Raw genomic sequence first — 13232 nt, forward strand, 5'->3', positions numbered from 1 at the left:
ATAGAGCTAAGCACAGTCAAAATCCAAGAGCAAAACCTGGTGCAGTCTGCTTTCCAACAGATACTGGGAAGCAAACTCACCTTTCAGGAGGACAATAACCTAAAACACAAGGAACAAATATACACTGGAGTTGCTTACCAAGACAACATTGAATGTTCCTGACTGGCCTAGTTACAGTTCTGACTTAAAATATCTTGAAAATCTATGGCAAGACTTGAAAATGGCTGTCTAGCAATGATCAACAGGTATCCAGCAGGTATATTTCACTGGTCATCCCCAAAGCCAACACTTACTTTGGCCGCCTTTCCTTCCAGTTCTCTGCTGCCAATGATTGGAACGAATTGCAAAAATCACTGAAGCTGGAGACTTATATCTCCTTCTCTAACTTTAAGCACCAGCTGTCAGAGCAGCTTGTGTACATGTACACATCGAATCTGTAAATAGCACACCCAACTACCTCATCCCCATATTGTTATTTATCTTGTTGCTCTTTTGCACCCCAGTATCTCTACTTGCACATTATCATCTGCACATCTATCACTCCAGTGTTAATGCTAAATTGTAATTATTTCGCCTCTCTTGCCTATTTATTGCCTTACCTCCCTAATCTTCCACATTTGCACACACTGTACATAGCTTTTTCTATTGTTTTATTGACTGTACCTTTGTTTACGTGTTGTTTTTTTTGTCACACTTTATCTTGGCCAGGTCACAGTTGTAAATGAGAACTTGTTCTCAACTGGCCTACCTGGTTAAATAAAGGTGAAAGAAAAAAAAGAATAAAAGAAATCAACAAGCAACTTGACAGAGCTTTAAGAATTTTAAAAACAACAATGTGCAAATATTGTACAATCCAGGTGAGCAAAGCTCCTAGAGATTTACCCAGGAAGACTCACAGCTGTAATCACTGCCAAAGGTGATTCTAAAATGTATTTACTCAGGGGTGTGAACTCTTATGTAAATGAGATACTTCTGTAATTAATTTCCAATACATTTTCAAACATTTCTAAAAACATGTTTTTACTTTGTAATTATGGAGGATTGGATGTAGATGAGTAAGAAACCAAATCAATGTAATACACGTTGAATTCAGGCTGTAACACAACAAAATGTGGAATAAGTCAAGGGGTATGAATACTTTCTGAAGGCACTTTATGTGATGAGTCAAAAGAATGAGTGCAAAAAGGGCCAACGTAGATAATCTGGGTAGATATTTGGTTAACTATTGAACTACCTATTTAGCAGTCTTATGGCTTGGGGGTAGAAACTGTTTAGGGTCCTGTCGGTTCTAGACTTGGTGCATTGGTACTGCTTGCCATGCGGTAGCAGAGAGAACAGTCTATGACTTGGGTGGCTGGAGTCTTTGTCTTCACCCAATTAGCTGAAGTTCTTGGGGCCGAACTTTCTAAACGGTGGTGGTGTGGCTGCCGTTTGCTCTGCTGTGCTTCAGAGACCCTGGCTGGGTTCCTTATTGTGTGGTTCTTCACTGAAGTAGCTAGTCAAGAGAGAACAGGTAGCTAGTCAGAACAGGTAGCTAGTCAATAGAGAACAGGTGCGAGTTCAACAAGGCTTCTCTTTGCAGCGAACATGTTGCCAGAGTAACAATTTCAGTTGAACGATTTGAATGAACATTCCAAAATGTTACGGTGAAACATCAAACGGCTACTTTTTGCAAGGATTACTGGCTTTTTGGCTTTTTAGCAACAATATTCAAACTCAAAATGACTTAGCTATTCCTACAAAATATAAAAGAAAGTCTACAGTTGAAGTTGGAAGTTTACATACACTTAGGTTGGAGTCATTAAAACTCGTTTTTCAAACCACTCCACAAATTTCTTGTTAACAAACTATAGTTCTGGCAAGTTGGTTAGGACATCTACTTTGTGCATGACACAAGTCATTTTTCCAACAATTGTTTACAGACAGATTATTTCACTTATAATTCACTGTATCACAATTCCAGTGGGTAAGAGGTTAACATACACTAAATTGACTGTGCCTTTAAACAGCTTGGGAAACTCCAGTGTCACGCCCTGGCCATAGAGAGGGTTTTGTTCACTATTTTGGTTAGGCCAGGGTGTGACTGGGGTGGGCTTTCTATGTTCCTTTTTCTATGTTTTTGTATTTCTTTGTTTTGGGCCGAGTATGGTACCTAATCAGAGGCAGCTGTCTATCGTTGTCTCTGATTAGGAATCATACTTAGGCAGCCTTTTCCCACCTGTGCTTTGTGGGATCTTGTGTTTGTGTAGCTGCCTGTGAGCAGCCCAGAACGTCACGCTTCGTTTTCGTCTGTATTGTTTTGGTGCGTTTCATATTTATTAAACATGTGGAACTCTAAGTACGCTGCGCCTTGGTCTACTCCTTTAGATGAACGTGACATCCAGAAAATGATGTCAAGGCTTTAGAAGCTTCTGATAGGCTAATTGACATCATTTGAGTCAATTGGAGGTGTACCTGTGGATGTATTTCAAGGCCTACCTTCAAACTCAGTGCCTCTTTGCTTGACATCATGGGAATATCAAAAGAAATCAGCCAAGACCTCACAAAAGCAATTGTAGACCTCCACAAGTCTGGTTCATCCTTGGGAGCAATTTCCAAATGCCTGAAGGTACCACATTCATCTGTACAAACAATTGTATACAAGTATAAACACCATGGGACCACGCAGCCGTCATACCACTCAGGAAGGAAACGCGTTCTGTCTCCTAGAGATGAACGTACTTTGGTGCGAAAAGTACAAATCAATCCCAGATCAACAACAAAGGACCTTGTGAAGATGCTAGAGGAAACAGGTACAAAAGTATCTATATCCACCTTAAAACGATTCCTATATCGACATAACCTGAAAGGCCACTCAGCAAGGAAGAAGCCACTGCTCCAAAACCGCCATAAAAAAGCCAGACTACGGTTTGCAACTGCACATGGGGACAAAGATCGTACTTTTTCGAGAAATGTCCTCTGGTTTGATGAAACAAAAATAGAACTGTTTGGCCATAATGACCATCGTTATGTTTGGAGGAAAAAGGGGGAGCCTTGCAAGCCGAAGAACACCATCCCAACCGTGAAACATGGGGGTGGCAGCATCATGTTGTGGGGGTGCTTTGCTGCAGGAGGGACTGGTGCACTTCACAAAATAAATGGCATCATGAGGCAGAAAATTATGTGGATATATTGAAGCAACATGTCAAGACATCAGTCAGGAAGATTAAAGCTTGGTCGCAAATGGATCTTCCAAATGGACAATGATCCCAAGCATATTTTTAAAGTTGTGGCAAAATGGCTTAAGGACAACAAAGTCAAGGTATTGGAGTGGCCATCACAAAGCCCAGACCTCAATTCTATAGAAAAATTGTGGGCAGAACTGAAAAAGTGTGTGTGAGCAGGGAGGCCTAGAAACCTGACTCAGTTACACCAGCTCTGTCAGGAGGAATGGGCCAAAATTCACCCAACTTATTGTGGGAAGCTTGTGGAAGGCTACCCGAAATATTTGACCCAAGTTAAACAATTTAAAGGAAATGCTACCAAATACTAATTGACTGAATGTAAACTTCTGACCCACTGGGAATGTGATGACACCATCTTTGAAATGCAACAGTAAGGTCCATCACTCTGGTTGTAATTCCGATGGTGTCCACAAGATGGCAGCAGTGTGTGTGCAACATTTCAGATGGATAAATTGAAGTATGCGCAAACTACATGACATTTAGTGTGAAGTCACCCAGGTACATTTGGACAACATTTACATTCACATAAAATATTTCTGCAAGAATATCATCAAATCTGTATACTTGGACTTTGGTTTAGCTTTTCCAGTATTAGTAGCCATATTATAAGTTCAACATTTGCAAAACACCCAGTTTTTATAACTTCATTACTCTCCATATTCTTGTAATTTTTGTCCAAAAGGAAAGGCTTGCTGTCACACAAGGTTAGCAGCAACATTTTGCTACAGATTCCGTATACTCCCGTAAAGCCCAGCTCATTGGCTATCTAGCTAGCTTTGTTTGACCCCGATTGGTGCTTATTTGACAAAGTTACAGTCAATCAAGTGAAGACCGCCCGCGTCATCGGCGTGCCATGAAGGCGTCGCTCTCTTACCAAATATGGTGTCTTATAGGATATACTACACTCCTAATGATATAGTGAAGTCTGGCTATGTTCTAGGATCTCTGAGGAATAAATATGAATGTGAGGTGACTGGTTGAAACAACGTTTAGGGTTAGATTTTCACTGATTCCTTTCTTTGCAAATTGAATGAGTGGAAATACAAAATCGATCGTGCATGCTATATGGACCTTTTTAGGATATGAAAAGGGATTTCATCTAACAAAACGACACTTCGTGTTATCTCTGGGACCCTTTGGATGATAAATCAGAGCAAGATTTCAGAATGTAAGTACACATTTCACCTTCAGAGGTGAATTTATCAAACCTATCGCGGTGAAAAAAGTGTTTTGTTGTTAGGAGCTCTCCTCAAACAATAGCATGGCATTTTTTCGCAGTAATAGCTACTGTAAATTGGACAGTGCAGTTATATTAACAATAATTTAAGCTTTCAGCTGATATAAGACACTTATATGTACCGACATTTGTTGTTTCTCTAAAATCTGCGATCGTGACGTTGACGGGACGCCTATCCCTAATAAAGCATCAACTGACTTCTCAGCTTCTAAATCTCACCACACGTGTACAGACAGATCTGGGGTGACAAAACAGCAGCACACAGAATCAAACTCCATTGCTTACTTAATATACCACACACATGGCCTGACCAAGTTTCCTACCCTGGACTGGACTGTAGCACTAGCTATATCAAGATGTTGCATAACATTTAGAAGGGAATAAATGGGTTGTTTCACAGGATTAAAAAAGACCAAGGTTTACGACAATGGGCACACAGTCTGTTAACGGTCACAGGAATCCAGGGCACCCTTCCCCCGCGTGGCTCACACCACCCCCAATGAAGTCAGGGGACACTTGTGGCTGTGGCAGTCCATACCGGGAGGGAGGGCTCGCAGAGCCAAAATAGTCAGCAGTGCTCACGGTTCTGATGTCAGACAACCAGAAAACCAAGTGGCCTCAACTCCAGACTGCTCGTATGATCAAGAGAATGACAGGCAGTCAGGACAGGCACAAAGCCAGATCAAAAACCATGGCTCTGACAATAACCTGGACAGATGCTGCTTGCTTTGCCAAAGTATGACGTAAAGATTGACGTTCTCAAGTCATGAGAAAACAGGAGGGTCGATAAAACATAGGAAATGCCGGCTTGAGATAACAGGGAATATCGAGCAATGCATTTCTATACCCATTTCTGAAATCTAGTAAACCAGGAAAATATGAGGTTATATTGTTGTTATTACACCCATCATCCCTTTTCAATACAAGTTCACACTTTTTATTTAATACATTTTTTGCATTGTTTAATTTAAGAATTTCTCATTATTATGCTTAAATAATCCCCAATACAAGGTATTGGTGGTTAATAGCAGGATGAGAGCAAATGATTGAGTTAGTCAACTGGTATGTGCCATTTTATTGACGTTGATTGTTTGAGTTGATTGATCTGACTTTGCCCTGACATTACAGAGGAGAGAAGGGGGCCCCTATTGTAACAGCCCTTTCTATCCGGGATCCTTGGGAAGTCCTTACCCCATTGAAGTTGAGATGTAAAATGGTTAAGGTAAGGGTTATGGTTATGGTTAAGGTTAGGGGTTAAGGATAGGGTTGGATATCATAAGGTGAATGCACCAATTTGTAAGTCGCTCTGGATAAGAGCGTCTGCTAAATGACGTAAATATAAATGTAAATGTTTTTCGGGTAGGGACATCCCAAAGATCCCATTGAGCACTAAGCCCACAGCAACAGCAGTATGTGCTTAATTGAAACATAGAGTCAAGCCTGTCAGAGTGCAGACTCAAAACACAAGAAACAGATGCTGCTACTAATAATTAAATTATGTTGCTATTGTCATCCTTGGTCGTCATCGAGGTTACTGGTAAAACTATATGGAAGCCAACTCCTAATACAGACAGGCAGTCGAGTCAACATGTATTAGATGATCGCTGAATGGAGACCCAAAAATAAGTTGAAATTTGACAGCGATTCATGACATGCTTGAAAATTCAACCACAACAGAAAAAAACACATACTTCAGCCAATTGGACATGACAACATTTAGACTTCCCATTATCATCATGCAAGCCACAGGATTGACAGTGGGCTCCTCATCAACATGTTCCATGTTTTGTCTCTGTTACCTTTAGCTTACTGTGGTTTATTGACTCTCTCAAACAGGTGTTAGACTGTATATCTGGGACAGGGCTTCCATGAGAATGCTCATTCTTCTGATGAAATGAAAAACAGAAAAGTGCCTGACAGACAGACAGGGACAGTTTTTTCTATTTGATGGTAAATAGATGAGAATCCAGACATGATCTCAGGGGTATAATTATTCTCATCATGTGAGTGCCATCTCCGCAAATCAGATCAACATTTATTTGTCACATGGTAAACAACTGGTGTAGAGACTAACAGTGAAATGCTTACTTACGGGTCCTTTAAAACAATCCAGAGTTAAAGATAAAGATTAAAAAGATAACATAAAAATAGAAATAGAGACAGGAGTAATAAATACACAGTGAATAACAATAACGAGTAAAAATAACATGTCTATATACAGGGAGTACCAGTACTGAGTCTATGTGCAGGGGTACGAGGTAATTGAGGTAACTATGTACACATAGTTAGGGGTAAAGTGACTAGGCAACAGGATAGATAATACACTGAGCTGTAGAAGCAGCGTATGTGGAGAAGTAGCAGCAGCGAATGTGGTGAGTGTGAAAGTGTGTGTGTGTGTGTGTGTGTGTGTGTGTGTGTGTGTGTGTGTGTGTGTGTGTGTGTGTGTGTGTGTGTGTGTGTGTGTGTGTGTGGGTAGAGACCACCCACTGGGCACAAACTCTTTTGAGTATACAGTTTTTAGAACACAAGGCCTGCAATGGAAATAAATATGAGCACATTTATCTATATGCCAACAGATCGCAACAATGCCTAATTTATCATAACCATACAGATAACAAATCCTCATTTCTAAATTTCTAAACTTCCCCATATTCAGTTTATTAGGTACACCCATCAAACCCCCCTTTGCCTCCAGAACAGCCAGAATTTTGGGGGGCATTCAAGAAGGTGTCGGAAACGTTCCACAGGGTTGTTGGGCCACGCTGATGTGATGGCATCACACAGTTGCTGCAGATTGGATGGCGATACATTCATGCTGTGAACAGCCCGTTCCAATGGGTTGAGGTCTGGGGACTGCACAGGCCACTCAAGTAAACTGAACAAACTGTCATTTTCAACACAGACAAACCTTATGTAAAATATGTTGACTTTGTACCTTTGAAACAATGTCAGATCTTCAACGTTATATCCACTATCAGAAGAAAAAATAGTTTGGGCAGCACCTCCTCCTGGAGAGCTGATCTATCTACAGCTATTAATTTGGTCTCCCAACCAGAATTTTAACCAAGCCCTGCGTAGCTTTGATAATTGTGACTGACTACTACCAATGTGCTATCGTGAGAACGATTATTGAGAGATCTCTAAATAATTAAATATATTCACTGTTGCCATCAAAGTCATTCCAAAAGGTAGGTTTAACACAGCAAATGAAATGCAACCATACTTTATAAGTCATATATCATCAATTATACTATTTAGGCCTATATAGCATTTGCAAAGTCATCAACAGCTATTGTTTTAATTCAACCCAGGGTTCAACTAAAAATAGACAATACATATAGGCTTAGGGTTTCAAGCTTTGGTTAATTTCAAATGTAATATTCAAGATAATCATTAATATGCCAGAATCACGTCTCCATCTCAACAAAATCTAAGTTAAAGAATAGGACTAAATCAAATCAAGCTTCATTTAAAGTGCATTTAAAATTTGATTAGATTAGATTTAGTCCTATTCTTGAACTTAGATTTTTTGTTGAAATGGAGACGTGACTCCAACATATCAATTATTAATTTGTAGACAAACTGAATATTGAATTGTGCTTGGCTGTCAATGCAACCAATTATCAACATTTGAAGGAGATGTATCTTATGCTTGGATAGCTCCATCTGTGTCACTGATTTAGTCTGCCTTTAATTCCAGTTTGTCTACAAATTAGGTTCTTGGTTGAGATGGAGACGTCAATCCAACATATCAATAAATAATGTGTAGGCAAACTGGAATTAAAGCCAGACTATGTCAGTGGGACAAAAGATTAATCTCCTTCAAATGTTGATATTTGGTTGCGTTGACAACCAAACACAATTCAATATCCATTTTGCAATACAGACAGTAAATGTACATTTCTTCTTATGTAATGATATAAATCATCCATGTTCAAAATAGCATGCAAAGGTCAGAGGTCTATGGAGACCTTCACAATTGATATAATAATTTGCCCATAATCTTGAACAGTATTGATCACTGAACTTTGTACTTTAATGTAATCTCCACTGCAACCCAGGTAATTTGGTTGTGCTATTAGACAAAGCACAGTGATAATACATGAAATTGTTCTATAAATACAAAATGCCTGACATTATATTCCCATTGGAATTTGGTTGTGCTTTTAGATGATTGAAAACATAGTGATAACACATTGGGAATTCAAGAAACTTCTGGCTGTCTTTTTGAGTGGGTGAATATAGGTTGAAATCTCATTGATCAATGTGTCAACTAAATATTACCCACATTTCCAAGTTGAAATTACGTGGTGTGTCCAGTGGGCAGTGTTTGGGCATAGAGTCAGTGCAAGAGAGTTAGTTCAAAAAAGTGTCAATGCAGGTAGTCCGGGTAGCCTTGTTTTGCAGTTCTGTCTTAAAGCTTGGGGTTATTGTCTCCTACAATTCACATCACTTGAGCACAGGGCCAGTCTACACTATACATTTCATACATTATTCTTATGATCCAATGTGAAGCTCTATCTGAAGAGATATTCATAGAACATTTTGAATGAATTGAAAACAGTATGCCACTAGCACAAGAACTGATTCAAGTTAAAAAGTATGCTGATGAATATTCATACAAGAACAAGTGGCATTACAAAGTATATTGACACAAGTTTACTGATACCTGTTATAGACACCAGTATTTCCCCCTAGAAAAAAAAGCGGTTACAATCTAGCCTAACCAATCAGTTGGTTTTAATGCACAGTAACTTATAAGCAACCAATTCTAGAGTCTAGTCCTTTCACATCCATTAAATTATTGTTTTATGTAGCCTTTGCATAATTTCGCAAATAATGGAATAATGGTCAAATGTTGCCAGTTTTCCTGAAGCGTTTCATGTGAAATGAGTGTGGTTCAGACAGAAGATTGAGAAAGTTTTTTGCATGTAGACAGAAGAGAGACTTGACTATGAATAGACTGTTTCTATGGACATAATTAGATCAGCTCTATTCCACTCGATGTTCCAGTTTGTCACATTATTTTTTAGCACATATTTATGAAACGTATAATTAGCGTGTGGTGAATCATATATATTCAACTATGCTATATATGGGACACTTGACTCGCAACACTCAAGAAACAATAGCATTACACTGTAATAAAGTTTTGAAAAGTAGCCTAGTAGTAAGTTAATTTTCTTTAGCAAATAATTTTCGGTTGTGCGTGGAGCAATGTGAAAACTAGACCAGAGGATCTACAAAATCTTGTTCATGAGAAATATATTAAAGTTCAAAATAAAAGTATGTAAAAGATCACTTACATTTATGAGATGACATGTAAATATCAACGAGACGATAAGTCCAGAGACCGAGTGGATCCGCGTGCCCATTTTCCACCAACCTAGCACAGGCTGCAAATGCTGGGGAAAGGAAAATCAAGGTCCTTCACGTCTGGCCACTGAAGTAATGGTTGGGTGCACCTCTTTACACTTTCTATAAAGGACAATTATTTTCTACGTCCCACACCCGGTGGGACTTCATCAACATAAAAAGGATTCCTTAATGCGTTTTCTATGGAAACGGAATAAAAATATATATGTTTTAAATCACGTGAAAGAGATAGTTCACTTCGCTCCCACTTTCTCTTGCACTCCGAAACTTCGACCTGTAATGCCAACGCAAGTCACTTGGAAGTCCGATGCTATTGCGATAGACGAGCCACTGCCCCGCGTAAAAGGCGGAATGGAATTCAGGGAGTTCTGCTGATAGGCAGCTGTAATCCCTCCGCGAGGAGACGCCGACCCACCTAGCATATCTTTTGCTTTACAGTTTTAAAACAACCCCATTGCTTAAAAATGTGTTAGGTTACATGGCTAAATTAACACATTGAAATGGATCATAAATGGGATTTAATGTAGAGATGAATAATTACGAGTAAATTACGCACCAATACATATTATTTCACTGTTAGACTACTAAAACTGTTGTTTACGAAGCATATGACAAGTAACATTTGATTCGATTTTTTAAATTTAGAACACACTCAGATGCACATTTATGTCTTTTTTTAAGCGCTTGACTTCGAGGCATATCGTGGCCGCCGAAGATATTTGGCGCGCTTTTGTCATGCATCACATTTCACCACCATCCTAACCAAAAGCGGTTTAGTGGAAGAGCTTTGTGTTGATACTACACGATGTGGAAATTACTCTACCTTTGACCTGTAGGCCTAAATAGAATGTTCTCTCAGCGGTTTAGGCCTACCTTGATGCTGGAGAAGTCTGAGCATCGGCGCCCTCTGTTGTTGATCTCGAATCAGTTGCTCTCGTTGCCCATCGAAGGCTTGATGACATTTCTCCACTGAATATCTGTGATGTGCATTTCTCCACTGCATGTCTGTGAGGATAAATTACTGTGATTTAACAGTACATTACAATGTAGACTTACTGTACATTGTAGGCCACCTAGGCCTATATTCTTTATGAAATCAATAAGCAAAAAAATCATGAAGCATGTACTTTTCTAGACCTTTTCTAATGATTTAGTGTAAGCCTGGAATAACAATTCAACAACAACAGGAACACTATGGTGATACTCTTTTTTTCCTTTTTCTTAGTGACATACATATATTTTGAAAAACTCTATACATTCTTCTTAAAAATTGTAACACAAAACATTGTAAACAAACAGATAAACACAAAAATAGCAGCATCTTGTAACTCTTCTGCAGTAGAATCTCGCACACCCAAGTAATTCTCTGCAGCTGCCACCACAACATCTATCCTCTGTGATTTACGTACCATTCCTGCAGTACAGTTGACAACCATGGCCACGAACGCCAAAAAACCAACCTTACTGATGTACGTTATTGCTATCACTCTCTATTTGCCTCAGCCTAGTCACAGGGATCCTCTTAGGATCCCTCACCCTGGACCCATCTTCCTCTCCCACTCTCTTCACTGCCTCAGCATACAACAGCTTCTGCACTACTCTGATCCTGGCAACCTCAACCTGCCTTTCTCTCACCATGGGTACCCCTTATTGATGTCACTCGTTAAATCTACATCAGTCAGTGTAGATGAAGGGAAGGAGACAGGTTAAAGAAGGATTTTTAAGCCTGGAGACAATTGAGACACTGATTGTGTATGTGTGCCATTCAGAGGGTGAATGGCCAAGAGAAAATAGGGGGGGAAACTCAGTATTAGGAAGGGGTTCTTAAAGTTTTGTACACTCAGTGTATATGTTTTTCAATAACATTCTTTGAAAGTCTTTGAACTTTACTAATATTTTCTTGTGGTTTTTATGGAAAGTTTTCTGAGAACATTACTTTAAAAAGAACCATGAGGAAACCTGCAGAAAACATTATGCTGAAATACTGAAATTCCCACAGAAGAACGTTGTTTCGTAAGGTTCCATATCTACATGTACATACTACCTCAATCAGCCTGACTAACCGGTGTCTGTATGTAGCCTCGCTACTTTTATATCCTCGCTACTGTATATAGCTTGTCTTTTTACTGTTGTTTTATTTCTTTATTTACTTATTGTTCATCTAATACCTTTTTTGCACTATTGGTTAGAGCCTGTAAGCAAGCATTTCACTGTAAGGTCTACTACACCTGTTGTATTCGGCGCACTTGACAAATAAACTTTGATTTGAATTTAAGAACATTAGACCTACTTTAAATAGAACATTGTGGAAACGTTATGCTGAAGTATGGAAATTCCCACAGGAGAACGTTGTTTTTTAACATTCTCTGAACTATTTGAGAACATTCCCAATGTCAAACAAGTTGGAGAACTTGCCTAGAACATTACATCAAAATAAACTAAATGTAACCATGCTTGAACTTTAAGGAAACATTCTGTTAAAGTAATGAAAACCCCCACAAAAAGTTCCTTAAATGGGCTGAGAATATTCCAAAGCCAAGCAACTATGCTGCACCATCCCAGAACGTTGGGGAAGGTTATATGTCAAATAACCATGGGACAACCAGTCTCACCAAGCTCTAAGAAGCAGAACGATAATTAAGAGTTTAACCCTGGCATTTCAGCTACAGCTCATTCCACTATGTTTCCTCTCCCTCTCAAAAGCTAGGCTGATCAACAGAACAAGAGATTTGTATTTTCATGTGTATTAAATTACCTTAAACAGGGTAGTTACATAGGCATGTATGGTAAAGCGTAGTACTATATAACTACAGTATAATTACACTTTCCCTGCATGTAATGCATATGCATTAGCCACGGTAATGTGGAACAAAAGTTTGATTTAATCCAGATGCCAAATCTGTAGTAAGTTGCGTTGCACATCCCATGACATTAACACAAACACACAGTACCAGTCAAAAGTTTGGACACACCTACTCATTCAAGGGCTTTTCTTTATTGTTTTACTATTTTCCACATTGTAGAATAATAGTGAAGATATCAAAACTATGAAATAACACATGTGGAATCATGTAGTAACCAAAAAAGTGTTAACAAATCAAAATGTATTTTATATTCTTCAAAGTAGTCACGCTTTGCCTTGATGACAGCATTGTACATCTGTAAATTGTGATCTGTTCTCAGGTTAGAGCTGGCTCCTCTGCTTCTCTTGGATTCAATAATGGCAAAGGATTATTTGTGTTGCAGGCCTCAAACCACAATGCTGTGATTTGGAATATAAATAAAAATCATTCACCATTACAGATTGGTCTTCAAGTTGTCCCTGGAGCTGGCTTGCTTGTGGACCAAGTCAATTGGAATTGTACTGCACAGCTGTGGTCAGACATCTATGATAT

The 13232-nt window shown here is 39.0% G+C and overlaps 1 protein-coding gene across 16 annotated transcripts in view; it reads right to left on the reverse strand.

Annotated features, from left to right (window-relative positions):
• Positions 1 to 10165, reverse strand: part of hspg2 (heparan sulfate proteoglycan 2) — a 199816-nt gene extending 189651 nt beyond the window's left edge. For 11 of the 16 annotated variants that reach the window (XM_045696264.1, XM_045696273.1, XM_045696263.1 and 8 more), the window contains exon 1: positions 9768 to 10164. In XM_045696264.1, coding sequence (XP_045552220.1) covers positions 9768 to 9836 — 69 coding nt within the window. In that variant the 5' untranslated portion in view covers positions 9837 to 10164. Of the gene's footprint in view, positions 1 to 9767 lie in introns of all 16 variants that reach the window. The other 5 variants (XM_045696271.1, XM_045696262.1, XM_014146820.2 and 2 more) reach the window with 2 other exon arrangements.
• Between the last annotated feature and the right edge of the window lie 3067 nt (positions 10166 to 13232).

The sequence above is a fragment of the Salmo salar genome, chromosome ssa15, assembly GCF_905237065.1.
Source record: "Salmo salar chromosome ssa15, Ssal_v3.1, whole genome shotgun sequence".
NCBI classification, from domain to species: Eukaryota; Metazoa; Chordata; class Actinopteri; order Salmoniformes; family Salmonidae; genus Salmo; species Salmo salar.